The 13,444-nt window shown below is 38.4% G+C and overlaps 2 protein-coding genes and 1 long non-coding RNA gene across 3 annotated transcripts; all 3 read left to right on the forward strand.

The window, feature by feature from the left end:
- The first annotated feature begins 263 nt into the window (after positions 1-263).
- Positions 264-991, forward strand: LOC120553745 (mucin-2-like). The gene is made up of 4 exons (XM_039792441.1): positions 264-424; positions 533-602; positions 737-846; positions 939-991. The coding sequence occupies exons 1-4, from the start codon at positions 283-285 to the stop codon at positions 989-991; spliced, it is 375 nt and encodes a 124-aa protein (XP_039648375.1). The 5' UTR covers positions 264-282.
- Positions 992-1,198: 207 nt separating this feature from the next.
- Positions 1,199-11,411, forward strand: LOC120553380 (apomucin-like). Its single transcript, XM_039791726.1, has 6 exons — positions 1,199-1,246; positions 1,338-1,375; positions 1,518-1,625; positions 1,875-1,914; positions 10,952-11,060; positions 11,271-11,411. Exons 3-6 carry the CDS (start codon positions 1,554-1,556, stop codon positions 11,302-11,304), a joined length of 255 nt encoding a protein of 84 aa, XP_039647660.1. The 5' UTR covers positions 1,199-1,246; positions 1,338-1,375; positions 1,518-1,553; the 3' UTR covers positions 11,305-11,411.
- LOC120553381 lies at positions 4,885-8,530 on the forward strand. The gene is made up of 3 exons (XR_005638159.1): positions 4,885-5,269; positions 6,739-6,880; positions 7,799-8,530. It is a non-coding gene; the product is annotated as an uncharacterized LOC120553381 (long non-coding RNA).
- Positions 11,412-13,444: the final 2,033 nt, after the last annotated feature.

The following is a 13,444-nucleotide window of genomic DNA, read 5'->3' on the forward strand; positions in this document are numbered from 1 at the left end:
CATAGTAGCAAGCACCTAGAGTCACCCATACACCCAAGCTACAGCTTAACAACCTCCCGCAAACGCAGCAGTGACCTAGCTACCACCTAGTACCACCCTAGAAAACATATGCTAGTGTTCTATATTGTTTCTTGTATATTCAGTGGTGTTTAACCTTGGCTGTCTGTCTGTCTGTGTATGTTTTGAGTTGTTGTACGTTTTATATTGGTATATTCTTTAACTATTGACTTACAATCTATCCTATTCTGTTTCCCCAGAGTCTTTTCAAATTGCAGCTTGTACATGAATCTGACCTCTAAAAAGAAGAACTGTGAGTTTGATTCATGCAGAAATGGTCCTTGCTCTTCACTAGAACAAGCTGCTGATGAATGCAAGAAGGCTGGTTTCTGTATTGACTGGAGACGACTGACTGATGGAGGCTGTGGTACGTACAGTATCTTTTAATGTTTTTGCACACATTTGTGTTTTATGGACCTGTAATGATGTTTTGATTAAAAATGTCAATGATAACTTGTTCTTGTTCATGTTTCAGATGTGACATGTCCAAAAGGATTGGCTTACAGAGAATGTCATAACAAGCTGGATGACTTCTGCAATGGAGGGTTTGCAAAGTTTACTTTTACTAAATGACACCCTTACACTCGTTGTGACATTTGTTTCTCACTTTATTAAATCCAAAATGTTCCCCTGTCAAGCGTTCCACCATTTCTATTTGTCTTCCTATTTGGCTATACAGGAGAAAATATCCAGGAGCCTCCCTCGAGAAAAACGAGGCAGGCTGTTTTTGTCCCAGCGGCCTCTTCAGGGCAGGAAATCACTCTGACATCTGTGTGTCTGACTGTGCCTGTGAGTAACATGGCCTATAAGGCTGACACTCACACCTAGACATATGTTGTCATAACTAGTGTTAATGCAGAGTTTGTGGCTCTTCCATTCAGATTGTAAAGGACCACTCGGTGAGCCCAAACTGGTGTGTATCTTTTTTTCTTAATCAGTACCGAATAGTAAAATGCGACTCTGACATTGTATCTATATTGAAAATATTTTTTTTCCGGGCTGTTTACACGCAATGCTTTACGTACCCGGGTGGTGCGGAAGCCTGCTGTAACAAAATATGTGTGCAAAAAAAACACCCAGCCTTAAGAAAGAGTGTTTTTAAAAAACTTTCTTTTTCTTTTCCCCCTGTAAACCAATTGCCCCAATGCTGTGCTGGTAAACACCTCTTGCTGTGGTGATCAGATTTGTGGTAAGCACTAGTACGTCATACTTTACAATAATTGGTTTAATCTCAGAGACTTTCTTTTCCTCACTTGATTCTGCCACCATTCATTTTTCAGTTGAGAAGACGTGCAGTTATCATGGAAAAACATACAAGGTATGTTGTGTCTAATCTTCTGACAGTAAAGGCAGGTGTTTCTTCTCCCTTAGATGGAAAAAAAACACATTTGCAGACTTTACATTGGAATGAATCATTGTACTGTTGTGTCTTGTCATGATATCTGTCATTGTGTGTGTAGGTTGGAGACAGATGGACGGATGCTGCCCATCCCTGCATGTCATATAACTGCAGCATAGAGGGTATTCAGACTGAGACTAGAGTCTGTCCCACAGTAGAGTGTCAGGAGGTACTGCACACCCCCTGCTGTTGCTTAAAACTCATAACTGTAACATCTTACAAGCCTTATTCTGCAGTCATAACTTGTGTATTACTGCAATTCCTACCAGCTAAAACAAGTTTTTCATTCATATTTATCGGGTGTGGGAAAAAAATCATTTTTGCTACACGGGGTATAGAACCAAGCCATAGTTAAGTGTGTAAAGAATAGGTAGAACAACAAACATTTAACATTTAGCTGTTGTGATCTATTCATCAGGAGGACAGATTTTGGGATGATCAACACTGCTGCTTTACATGTAAGTCAAGTCTTAACTTAATAAAGAGGAAACGGGCATCTTCACATTTTCCCAAGTGTTTTGCTCCCACACATTACATTGCCGCCAGTATTAATTCCCCTGACTCCAGGTAACCAGAGGTGTGTCTCGAAGGTGACCAGTATCAGTGTTACCGTAGACAACTGTACCACCGTCATGCAGATACCTGTGTGTCAGGGCCAATGTGTGTCTCAGCCCAGGTAAGAAATATATCCCTGTCACTTATGAATAGCAATTAACACATTTTGAGGTTTTTAGTGTTCGTACTGAGGACTCCCATGTCGATTTTAGAGACTTTCCTGAATTTGAACTCTGGTTAAGGACACAATAACACATCTCTATTCCTGCCTCTGTCTGTCTCACTCCCTCTCTCTCCTCCATCTTCCCTCCCTACTCCACCTGTGCCTTGACTCAGACTTTCCTTAATTTTAACCACATATCTGGAACAACCTCCCAGAAAACTGCAGGTCCGCCGCAACTCTCAGTTCTTTTAAAGCAAGGCTGAAGACGTTTCTTGTTGATGTTGCCTTTCTTTCATGTCTTATACTGCACTGTGAATTTTATTCTCGTATTTGATCTATTTTACATTTTTTATTTGTTTTTAATTGCTCTGTAATTTTTTATGTAAATCACTTTGAATTAACCTGTTGTTGAAATGTGCTATATAAATAAAATTGCCTTGCCTTGCCTTGGTGAAATTACAATAACACATCTTGTCTCTCTCCCCCCCCCCACCCCCCGTGCCTTGGCTCATTGCAACAGTGTCATGTGGTTACACAGTGAGCTGCAGGTGGAGCAGAAGTGTGTATGCTGTCAGGAGTCGAGCTCAGAGAAGAGACCAGCGACTCTGCAGTGCTCTGACCGCACGATCAAACCCTACACCTACAAGCACATCACCAGCTGTGAGTGCCGAGCCTGCAGCATACTGGGCTGAAAAGTACTGCAAGCTCAGACTGGAGGTATCCTTTAGATTTCCAAATTGAAATCTAATGTATTCAAATTTAATGTATTACTAATCAAAAATCCCTCCAATTGAACATGCTTTTTCTGTATTTAAAGCAATTACTGAATCTGTTTTCAATCAAATAAATCAAATATGCATACAAGTATGTGTCTTCTTTCGGTGTAGTATTAAACCCAACTTGGACCTGGTTTACACATCCATCCTGAGTCATACGATCACAGGTGGGCAGCTCAAATTGAGGATAAATTTCACATTAAGAAAAAAGTATTTTACTCATGATGAGTTGGAACTTCTGGGTAACCTAGTTGAAAGTTAACATAGTTAACAATTTCCCAATTTCAGCCCATAACTTCATGGCTTACAACATGCAATTTTCCTTGTAAGGCTAACCTTACAGTACTGGCAGCTTAGAGCGGAGCCAAGAATAACATTTTGTAATGTATCCTTTACATTTTCAAATCAAATGTATTCAATTTTAATGAAAAATCCATCCATCCTCCAACTGAAGCAATTACTGAATCTGTTTCCTATCAAATAAACCAAATACATTTCTCATCATCAAAGTTTGTAGTATGCATCTTCTTTTAGTGTAGTATTAAACCCAACTTGGACCTGGCTCTAACGTCAGTCCTGAGTGATCGATCCGAAGTCCTGAGTGAACTGCTCAAATTGAGGGTAAAATTCTCAAAGAAAAATGTATGTTGCTTATGAGTTGGAACTTCTGGGTAAACTAGTTGACAGGTAACATAGATAGTTGCAGTTTCCCTATTTTAGCCCATAACTTCAATGGTAGCCCTAGCATGGATAGCAACATGTAGGTCAACCATTAATTTCAACATATTTTTGAATTAGAACCACAACATAGTTAACTGTCAACTAATATATACCTTGACAATTCGCCATTACAATATTATTATTGAGAAAATATTTTTTTCAAATGAGAGGACACTCATTAGAATGTATTCAAACTGCTCTGATGCTGGGTAGATGCTAGATAACACCTGATACCTGTCATTGCGCAGGCGTCAACACTTGGGCTTCTACACCGTTTCAAAAGACGTTACTGCAGTGTCTCTCGCTCGCTTGGTTGCCAATTTTGTTGATCATTGCTTCCCAATTCCGGATCACATTCCTGCTGGAACATTATGTAGCTTTTGGTTTAGAAGAATTTACAAGACTCTTTTAGAGCAACAAAACGTGACGCCAAGGGGTCCTGACCACACTAACAGCGACCATTACCACATGAATAGATGATAACGGCCTTCTGAACCTACTAGTAGGTGTAGCAGGCCCCTTCTAACCCATATCTTTGAGGCTGATAACCACTGGTAATGCCCATTCAATAGAGTGATAACATTCAAAATGGTGATGGAGGTTGATTTAAAAAAAAATCAACTATTAACAATCGAAGTAAGAAAATATTTTATATTTTTTATTTGTTTGTGTAAACTTGCCCTTTAACTGTAAATCTGCTAAACTCTCTATGGCATATGAAAATATGAATTACCAAATATGAAATATAGCTGGCGAAAAATCCCATGTTCTGAGTATTTTTAATATCTGATGTAGCCTACTCTAACAAATGTAATTAGGCAATGTGATGCGCGATTAGGACAAAGAGAGAAAGCCATTGTTAGGGGCCATCAATAGGACAGGAAGACTTTGATCAGGCCTCGGGACAACCCAGCTTTACAAAAGCTAAATTTCTCAAGGAGAGGAAAAGCATTTCAGTCTTTGAAAACAGCAAACTAACAGAAACAGCAGGCTTGTAAAATAAGCTTCATGCTGCTGCTGTTTGTTGTGCGTACAAAAGGATGGATATTTGGGAAGCTTATGATGTTCACAGAGGAGGATGTGTGAGTGTGCGCAGACTGTGAATGTGAGTGTGTGTTTGCATTCGGAATTGAATCTCTGGGTTGGCAGTAGCTCAGTCCATAGGGAATTGGCTTGGGAACCGTATAAGGTTTGGGTCCCCGTACGGGCCAAGTACGGTGGTGGACTGGTAGTGCCCTGGAGTGCCTCGAGCAAGGCACAGATCGGCCTCGGGGTGCCTGTCCATGGGGGCACCCCCGAACTCTGACGTCTCTCCGTTAGTGCATGTATAGGTCCTGAGCACGTGTGTGTATTTGGGTCTGTGTATGTTGTGTGTAACTGTACCAACAGGGTGTAAAAATGGAATTGATAAAGTATGTATTCAACTTCTTCTGAACCTTCCGGTGCTGGTCAGACAAACTGCTGGGCATTACTCAACCGGAGCAGTGTTTATGTGTGGGGGCGTGTCTGTGTGTGTGAGTGCTGGAGGGGTTGGAGGGCTTTTTATTTACATGGTCAACAAGTTGACATGAGAAGCTGGGTACCACTGCCGCATCTCAGGTAAATACTCTTTCTGTTTTTTCCCTTCTAACTCTACACTAAGGTCTTTTTTAAGATGCACTGAGGAGATATTGTACTATTTACCTGTGTTTCAGTGTAAATTACTGGTAAATTGTCATTATTGTGATCAGAAAATGTTGTAAAATGTTACCCTTACTAAGTATTTAAAATTGTCAGGGAATATCACTCACTACTTCATGTACAGCCTTAATCTTTTAAATCCATGTTTGTGAACACAAATGGATATGTGATTGTGAGTTTTTAAATCTCATTGTAAAGATTTTCTTTACCCAGTTGTATTGTCAGTATTATCTGTGAAAGGCAAATAGCGCACCTGATGATGGGAAAGCATTAACAAAAAAAGCCATATCTTTCTCTTGATCCGATAAAATAGGAGACTTTGAAATTAAATGAGAGTTTGAATACATGAAAAGCTTTTTCATGTTTTTGCTTGCTCATGGAATGAGAACAGATTAGTTTAAAAGTATAACGGAGTGTTAAAATGCATGTGTCAGACTCAGTAAAGTGCTTTTTTATTGGTTCACTTTGTTAATTTGGTGATAGTTTATTACATGCTTTCTGATCATATAAAAAAATTGACATTATTAGGTCAGTAGCAGTTAATATTGGTTGATAACATTGATTTATTACTCTGGTGGAAATTACATTTAGTGTACCTGTGGAGCCTCATCTGTTCTTGAAACAAATTAACAGAATAGTTTATGACCTATAGCCCAGTGTGAATCCCTTTAAATCTCTAATATCTTTGTGGTAAGGTTACGGCTGGTCGGCTGCACACACAAGTATGATTTACTGGTAACGCAAAGAAAGATTTAAGATTTCACTAAACATTTCTCCACAACCCAGACTTTATATTGTATCTATGTCCTCTTCTTTGTCTATCATGATGTCAAAATGAAGATAAGAATCAAACATGTTTTACATTAGATTACATTCAAACCAATCTAATCTAAATGAAAGTAAATCCAATCAATGTTGAAAGCAGGTATGAAGTACTGTAGGTCTTGTGTGTGATCCTAATCTATCATGGGAGGAGGAGTCTGTGTTAATACAGTCATTCAAAGGCCTCATTTAAAAACCTTCCATTGCAAAAGTCAACCTGCAAAAAAGCAGATTAATCCTCTCATTGCGGAAAGATTATTACCAAGGTTGTCATTTGCCATTCTGCCATGACAGAAGTGTAGCAAAAGTCACATGTAAAAAGACAGTCGATTGAGATGCCTACTGAGTTGTAACCGATGACTTGTCTGTATTTTTCACATTTCCATATTTAAAAATTGGAATACGCACACATGGATTGAGATGGTTACTCAACTCTCCACACACATTTGCAAATAGTTTTGCTACAATAATGGCCCCATAGCTAACCCTTTTAACTAAACCTAATAAGGAAAAAAATCAAACAGTTTCCTCCAACATGCTTATTGTGTGTGTTTGTATGTTTCCAGCTCTTCCTGGCTTCTCTGGCATTTGTATTCTTTTCCAAAGCCTTTGGTGGAGCCTATATGAAGAGCTCCATCACCCAGATTGAGAGGCGCTTTGATATCCCTAGCTCCCTCATAGGGGTTAGAGATGGCAGCTTCGAAATGGGTATGTGCAGCTTTAAAAAAAAAAAAAAGGTATAGTCTATAATATTGACAATGTTTCATTTCTGGGATTGTTCAGGTGCCGCCGTAAATTCTGCCGGATGTCCCTCATTTCGGCCAGATGTCGGTCACCTTCCTCTTTCTTTGTGTTGGCATTTTAAACTCCGGTGGATTTATTTATTGCTCCGTTTTCAATGGAAATTCTGCTGGATTTCACTGGATTTCACTCTTTAGCTAGACTATCTGTCCAATCTGAGTTTTCTGTTGCACGACTAAAACAACTTTTGAAGTTCCTTCCCGAGGCTATTTTGCCGAGGCGCCGTTACTCCGTACGGCAGTCAGCACCGCTCAAGATGTTTCCAATTGGTTTAAAGAAATGCCAATAAACCAGAGCACGTTTTTCTCCCATACCGGAATGCTGTGTGGACTCGCCAGACCCTCCTCCACAGCGCTGTGGACGAAGGTCTGGCAATGCGAGACTAGGGGCTATGAGACAAAGTTGTTGTTAGGTAGATATTAAGATTAACAGACACGTTTGCCCAGACTGAGTGAAAGGTATTGCTGCTGACCCCAACTAACCCTTGTAGGGTGCTGCACGAGCTCGTATTTTGCACCATATTTACCTTCATATAGGCTTGGGCAATTGCTTATATTTTCAAATCATCGAATCGTGGTTACTCAAGATCACAAATATTCATTACAGCGGCTAATTATCCGCTTTACATTTAACCTACACTAACACTTACAGCTCTCTTTTTCTTTCAGTGACTTTCTCGCTAATCCCACAGTTGTTTGGTACTATAGTATAGCAGTTTCACTTGATAGAATCATTTTTTGTTCAGAACTAAGACAAAAAAAACCGAAAGCCCTTCAGTGAAGTAAAAAAATAAACGTAACCTGTTCTAATGTACTTTACTTTCAGAATGACATTCTTGGGGTTGATTACTGGACTCTACTTCCTCTCTAACATGCTCTGGGGAGGTGTCTACCGCACAGTTGTCAAGAGACAGAAGAAGTTAACACTGAGGAATCAGGCTAAAGAAAATGGACTAGAGGGTAACGCAGTGGAAAATGGACACGCCAACATCAGCACTGGCAAAAACAAAGAAGACGGGGACGACGAGAGCTCTATTTAAGGTGTTTGGGGAAGGCAACAATGCAAGTATTGCAAGTGAACAACACAGATTCTCTATTGCCAAAGTACTGTGCTGCATTTATAGTGAACCAAATGTGGTAATGGCACAGTGTCAGCAGTCTTTGGTCTTCGACCAGTAGCCTACACCTCATTTTTTTTACAAAGATATCATGCTGAAAATATCGACTGCTGTTTGTTTACTTCAAAGGTCAAAGCTTAGTTTTACTATGAACACCAATCAAATTACATTCAATTATATGCAATCCACTTCTGCACAAAAACATCAACTTAGAGGTCATTTTTAGCTCTACTTCAAAACAATCAAGAAAACAAAATGGGTGCTGTTCACTTGTAATGATGTTTACGTATGAAACAATTTTCAGTATGATGTTAGAGGAAGTGAGAATAAAATATGTAAAATATTTGGAGAACTTTTGGCTTTTGAGCTTGTGTCCACCATTTATACCTGAATAGCATTAAGTAAGGTAAAGATTATGGAATGCCGTTTTAATCAATATTAAATAAATGAATAAATACATAAATAAATGAATAAATACATGAATAAATAAATATGCCTTGTAATACATCATGAAATATCAACTAAATGAGGCAATAAATACATAAATAATTAAATACATGTAAATATTCATATAAAAATGAATCAATTCGTTAAATATATTAAAAGGTTTTACTTTTAATTATTTCATGGTACTTTTATTTTATAAGTCCACGTTTATTTATTTCAAGAGACTTTTATTTCATAAATCCACATTTATTTAATTCAGTGGACTTTTATTTCCTAATGCCACATTTATTGATTTTTCTCTATTTATTTCCAGTTCTTATATGCAAATCAGGGGGTGTGGCTATCTCCCACATTCAGAACAGAGCCGTGGACAAAAAAAGGCTGGCCAAATGAGAGTGTCCACCAACTAGCGCTGACCTGAAGGAGCAACATGACCGGCAGTTTGCGGTGCTCTGTACCCAGCGCACAGTCCCCTAAACCGGGGTAGCCCCGCGAACTGCTCCGTCAGTTGAGTGGTAGTTGGTGGTCTAGTTAGCCCAGAATAGGTGACTGTGGGCTGGGTACAGAGCACTGCCAGCTGCCGTGTGGGGGGGTTGTTGGTGGGGGGGGTAAAAGGGGGGAGAAGGGAGAGGGGTTCAGTTTACCCCAGAATAGGTGACTGTGCACTGGGTATAGAGCACGGCTCTGTCTGAATGTGAGAGATAGTCACGCACCCTGATTTGCATATAAGAACTGTAAATAAAAGTCCACGGAAATAAATAAATGTGGATTTAGGAAATAAAAGTACCATGAAATAATTAAAAGTAAAACCTTTTAATATATTTATTTAACTAATTGATTCATTTTTATATGAATATTTACATTTATTTATGTATTTATTGCCTCATTTATTTATTTCATGATGTATTTCAAAGGCATATTTATTTATTTATTCATGTATTTATTAATTAATTTATTCATTTATTTAATATTGAATAAAACAACATTCCATAAAAGATAGAATTTTTCATCTTAAAGCTTTAAAGTGATTTATGTGTGACAGTTTAGTATCGGGCTGCAATGTAATCCTATGGGACAGAGGGGACCGTCAATGTATGTTCACTAAAGTGCTTGTTTTTTAATGTGCTTGCTGACACATTAGCAATAGCCTTTTAATGTGATAATGTGTTTTTTTAAATGTCAGGACTGTCTGTCTGTTTGTGTTAGTGCTCTTCTGTCTCCTAGTGGCCAAAATATATTAATGTAGCTTTAAGACATCAAAATGTAATTGCCTACATATTGCAATGTTCAAAATAAAATAAAAAAGGGTTTGTGCCCAAATGACATTCTATAAGACCAACCTTAAAATCAAAGCATATATATATATATATATATATATATATATATATATATATATATATATATATATATATATATATATATATATATATATTATATATATACTCCTTGAATATGTTTGTGCTAATGGATGTGTAAATTGCTAACACATTAGCCATAGCCTTTTTTAGGCAATGGCGATGTAGCTACGCCATGCCATTGTCCCAGATACACAAGTTGACAGTTCTCTGAGGATGTAAGCAGACTCGCCCCCTCTAGCTGCATGGCAATAAACATGTTAGGAGACACTAAAAATACAAGTAGGAACCTGAAAATGTGCATAATATGGAACCTTTAACTGTAAATGCAATATGATAAGCTGGATATGCTTTAAAATAAGATGCATTTCCAGCCGTTTTGTTTATCTCTTTTTAATTACCAATAATTACCAATTAGTGTAATGTTTAATCTGAAAATGTAGTTTGTGTGGATGCTACTGCACTACTTGATCAATAAGAGAGCTAAGCTACTAAAAATCTATTTGATTTAGAAAACCAAGACACTATTGAGAAGTAATGTTAGCTAAACTAGTAATGTTACTGCTCAACACTGCTTGAAATACAAATTGGATGGCACAGGTTGCTTGTTGTTTAATTTTCCAGAAGGTGTCAAAGTGACAAATGCCGGTTCAACCGGTTAGCATAAAATCCAACCAGTTTAGCCTCGTACACCGGCAATTGACCCAACTCTAGCTTTTTGAAAACAAAAGCTGATACACTGGAACCAATCCATAGTTAAGTGTTTAAAGAATAAGTAGAACAATATTTAACATTTAGCTTTTGTGATTTATTCACTAGAACAGAATTTGGGAAGATCAACACTGCTACTTTACATGTAAGTCAAGTCAAAATCTAAAATATTGAAGGCATTTACAATTTCAGTTTGTATACGTTTGACATATCAGTTCCAACAATTTAACCATTGTGGGGCTTTCCTGCATTCAAAACTTGATAAAGAGGAAAACATCTTTAAATTTTCCTAAGTGTTTTACTCCCACACATCACATTGCCACCCGTATTAATTTCCCCTGACTCCAGGTAACCAGAGGTGTGCTCCGAAGGTGACCAGTATCAGTGTTACTGTAGACAACTGTACCACCGTCATGCAGATACCTGTGTGTCAGGGCCAATGTGTGTCTCAGCACAGGTAAGAAATATATCCCTGTCACTTATGAATAGCAATAGTTATGGCACAGCCAATTAACACATTTTGAGGTTTTTAGTGGTCATACTGAGGACTTATTTTTTTTCCTTCAGTCCCGTGTGAATTTGAGAGACTTTCCTTTTTTTTTTAACTCTGGGTAAATTACATTAACACATCTCCTCTCTCTCTGTCGTGATACATGGTGACCTGCAGGTGGAGCAGAAGGGCAGATGCTGTCAGGAGTTGAGCTCAGACAGGAGAACAGTGACTCTGCAGTGCTTTGACCTCAAGATCAGACACTACACCTACAAGCACATCACCAGCTGGGAGTGCCGAGCCTGCAGCATACTGCGCTGAAAAGTACTGACAGCTCAGACTGGAGGTATCCTTCAGATTTCTAAATCAAAATCTAATGTATTCAAATTTAAAAATCCCTCCAATTGAACATATTTTTTTTCATATTTAAAGCAATTACTGAATACTGAATTCTATCAAATAAACCAAATATGCATATATGTATGTATCTTCTTTTGGTATAGTATTAAACCCAACTTGGCCATGGTTTAAAGGTGCCCTGCCACACGTATTTCATTACTTTGTGGTAATGTCTGAAGTTCTTCCATGGACTCTAACAATTTTTGTGGAAAAAAATGCCTTGGTTACCTTGTTTCAAGTCATTCTAGCGTGGTATAGAAAGCCTGCAGGAAGACTCAGCTCGATATGTGCCAGTTCTCATTAATATTCGACGAGCTAAGCTGCTTGACTCTGATTGGCTAAAAGCTAGCCAATGAGAGCCTGGCTATCAGCATCCTTTACCCAGCGCAACTGAGCGACCTCATGAATAGTAATGAGCTCAGGCAACACCATGTCATACTGACCAGCTTTTGTAATTGGCCTGATTTCTCTGCTTATTTCTTCTCAGTAGCTAGAGCTGACAGAGGAGGTAGCAGTTCATTTTCACATTCACCACATAACACAAACACATATGGACCTAACATATTTCAAAGAATGCAATGTTTTGTGTGGCAGGGCACCTTTAAACATACGATATGAGTCATACGATCACAGGTGGGCATCTCAAATTGAGGGTAAATTTCACATTAAGAAAAAAGTATTTTACTCATGATGAGTTGGAACTTCTGCGTAACGTAGTTGAAAGGTGACATAGTTGACAATTTCCCAATTTTAGGCCCTAACTTCAATGGTAGATCTAGCATGGCTTACAACATGTCATTTTTTTTTTAAATTAAGGCTAACCTTAAATTTCAACATACTTTTGAATGAATTACAAATCACAAAAGAATAGTAAACCATAGCAATGTATCCAACATAATTAACAATTAATATACACCTTGATAATGTGCTATAACAGTTAACATATTTTTTTTAAATTGAGATGATTCAAAATGGCCACAATTGAGAGAAATTACATCCTCTGATGCTGGGTAGATGCTAGATTGCACCCAGTACACGTGTCAACACTTGGGCTTCAACCCCATTCAACCGACATTACTACATTAAAGCCTTGTTGGGGATTTTACTGCTATACTCCGTAACAGTCATTCCACTACATGTAGCTACATGCCAACGTCAGGGAAACCTGTAATCTTGGTTCCCAACGTTGTTAATTTCCCAATTTCGGTTCCAGTTGTGTTATTTTTTTGGTTAAGAAACCCTAATTGGTTATTTCTCACTGTAGAAAGTGCTGCTATACTCCGGACCATTACAGTCAGTGTGGTAGATGCTAGATTGCACCCGATAAAAGTAGCCAACACGAGCATACTGCGCAGGCATCAACACTTTTGTTTCCCGTCATTGCAGCTGCAGCATCCGTTCCCGCACCACAAGGCTCAGGGACTGACTTTTGAACTCTTGAGCTCTGAGCTCATCACATGTCATTTTAGCTTTAAACAGTCACTTTATCTTTATATACTTTTACTTGAGAAATGTTAACACCTCTCAGTATGCACATTACTACATAACTTTTCACATTCAAGTCAAGTCAAGTAGAACTTTATTTCTCCCTACTATGGACAAAGGTTCAAAGGTTCTCTAGGTACTCCCTACAGGGGCAATTGGCTTCGCAGCAGTGACGCATTCCCTTTTACATTCAGTTTTAATAATTTGCAATACTGTCTACACAAATTATATCACTTCATTTATATTTTATTTGTTTATACTGTATTTTAGCCCAATATCTTAACTTGCATTTTTTTGTTTGTCTTAGATTCAGACTTTGCTTTTTTTGCTTTCTGTCTGACAGTGCGGATGCATTTTTGCGACACGACTGAAGCGTGGTGTCGCGACGTAATACATCCATGGTTGATGCGCCACGCCCTTGACCGGCAGCTGATTGGACGAACACGTCACGTGGGTCTGGCTACTCC

This window comes from Perca fluviatilis, chromosome 23 (assembly GCF_010015445.1).
Source record: "Perca fluviatilis chromosome 23, GENO_Pfluv_1.0, whole genome shotgun sequence".
NCBI classification, from domain to species: Eukaryota; Metazoa; Chordata; class Actinopteri; order Perciformes; family Percidae; genus Perca; species Perca fluviatilis.

What these genes read in the sequence shown, in the direction of transcription:
- LOC120553745 (XM_039792441.1), top strand. Translation starts at nt 283, where the DNA reads ATGAATCTGACCTCTAAAAAGAAGAACTGTGAGTTTGATTCATGCAGA. An exon ending in ACTGACTGATGGAGGCTGTG is followed by an intron (nt 425 to 532) that starts GTACGTACAGTA and finishes TTCATGTTTCAG; the next exon opens with ATGTGACATGTCCAAAAGGA. An exon ending in GATGACTTCTGCAATGGAGG is followed by an intron (nt 603 to 736) that starts GTTTGCAAAGTT and finishes TTGGCTATACAG; the next exon opens with GAGAAAATATCCAGGAGCCT.
- LOC120553380 (XM_039791726.1), top strand. Translation starts at nt 1,554, where the DNA reads ATGTCATATAACTGCAGCATAGAGGGTATTCAGACTGAGACTAGAGTC. An exon ending in CCACAGTAGAGTGTCAGGAG is followed by an intron (nt 1,626 to 1,874) that starts GTACTGCACACC and finishes TCTATTCATCAG; the next exon opens with GAGGACAGATTTTGGGATGA. An exon ending in CAATGTGTGTCTCAGCACAG is followed by an intron (nt 11,061 to 11,270) that starts GTAAGAAATATA and finishes GGTGACCTGCAG; the next exon opens with GTGGAGCAGAAGGGCAGATG.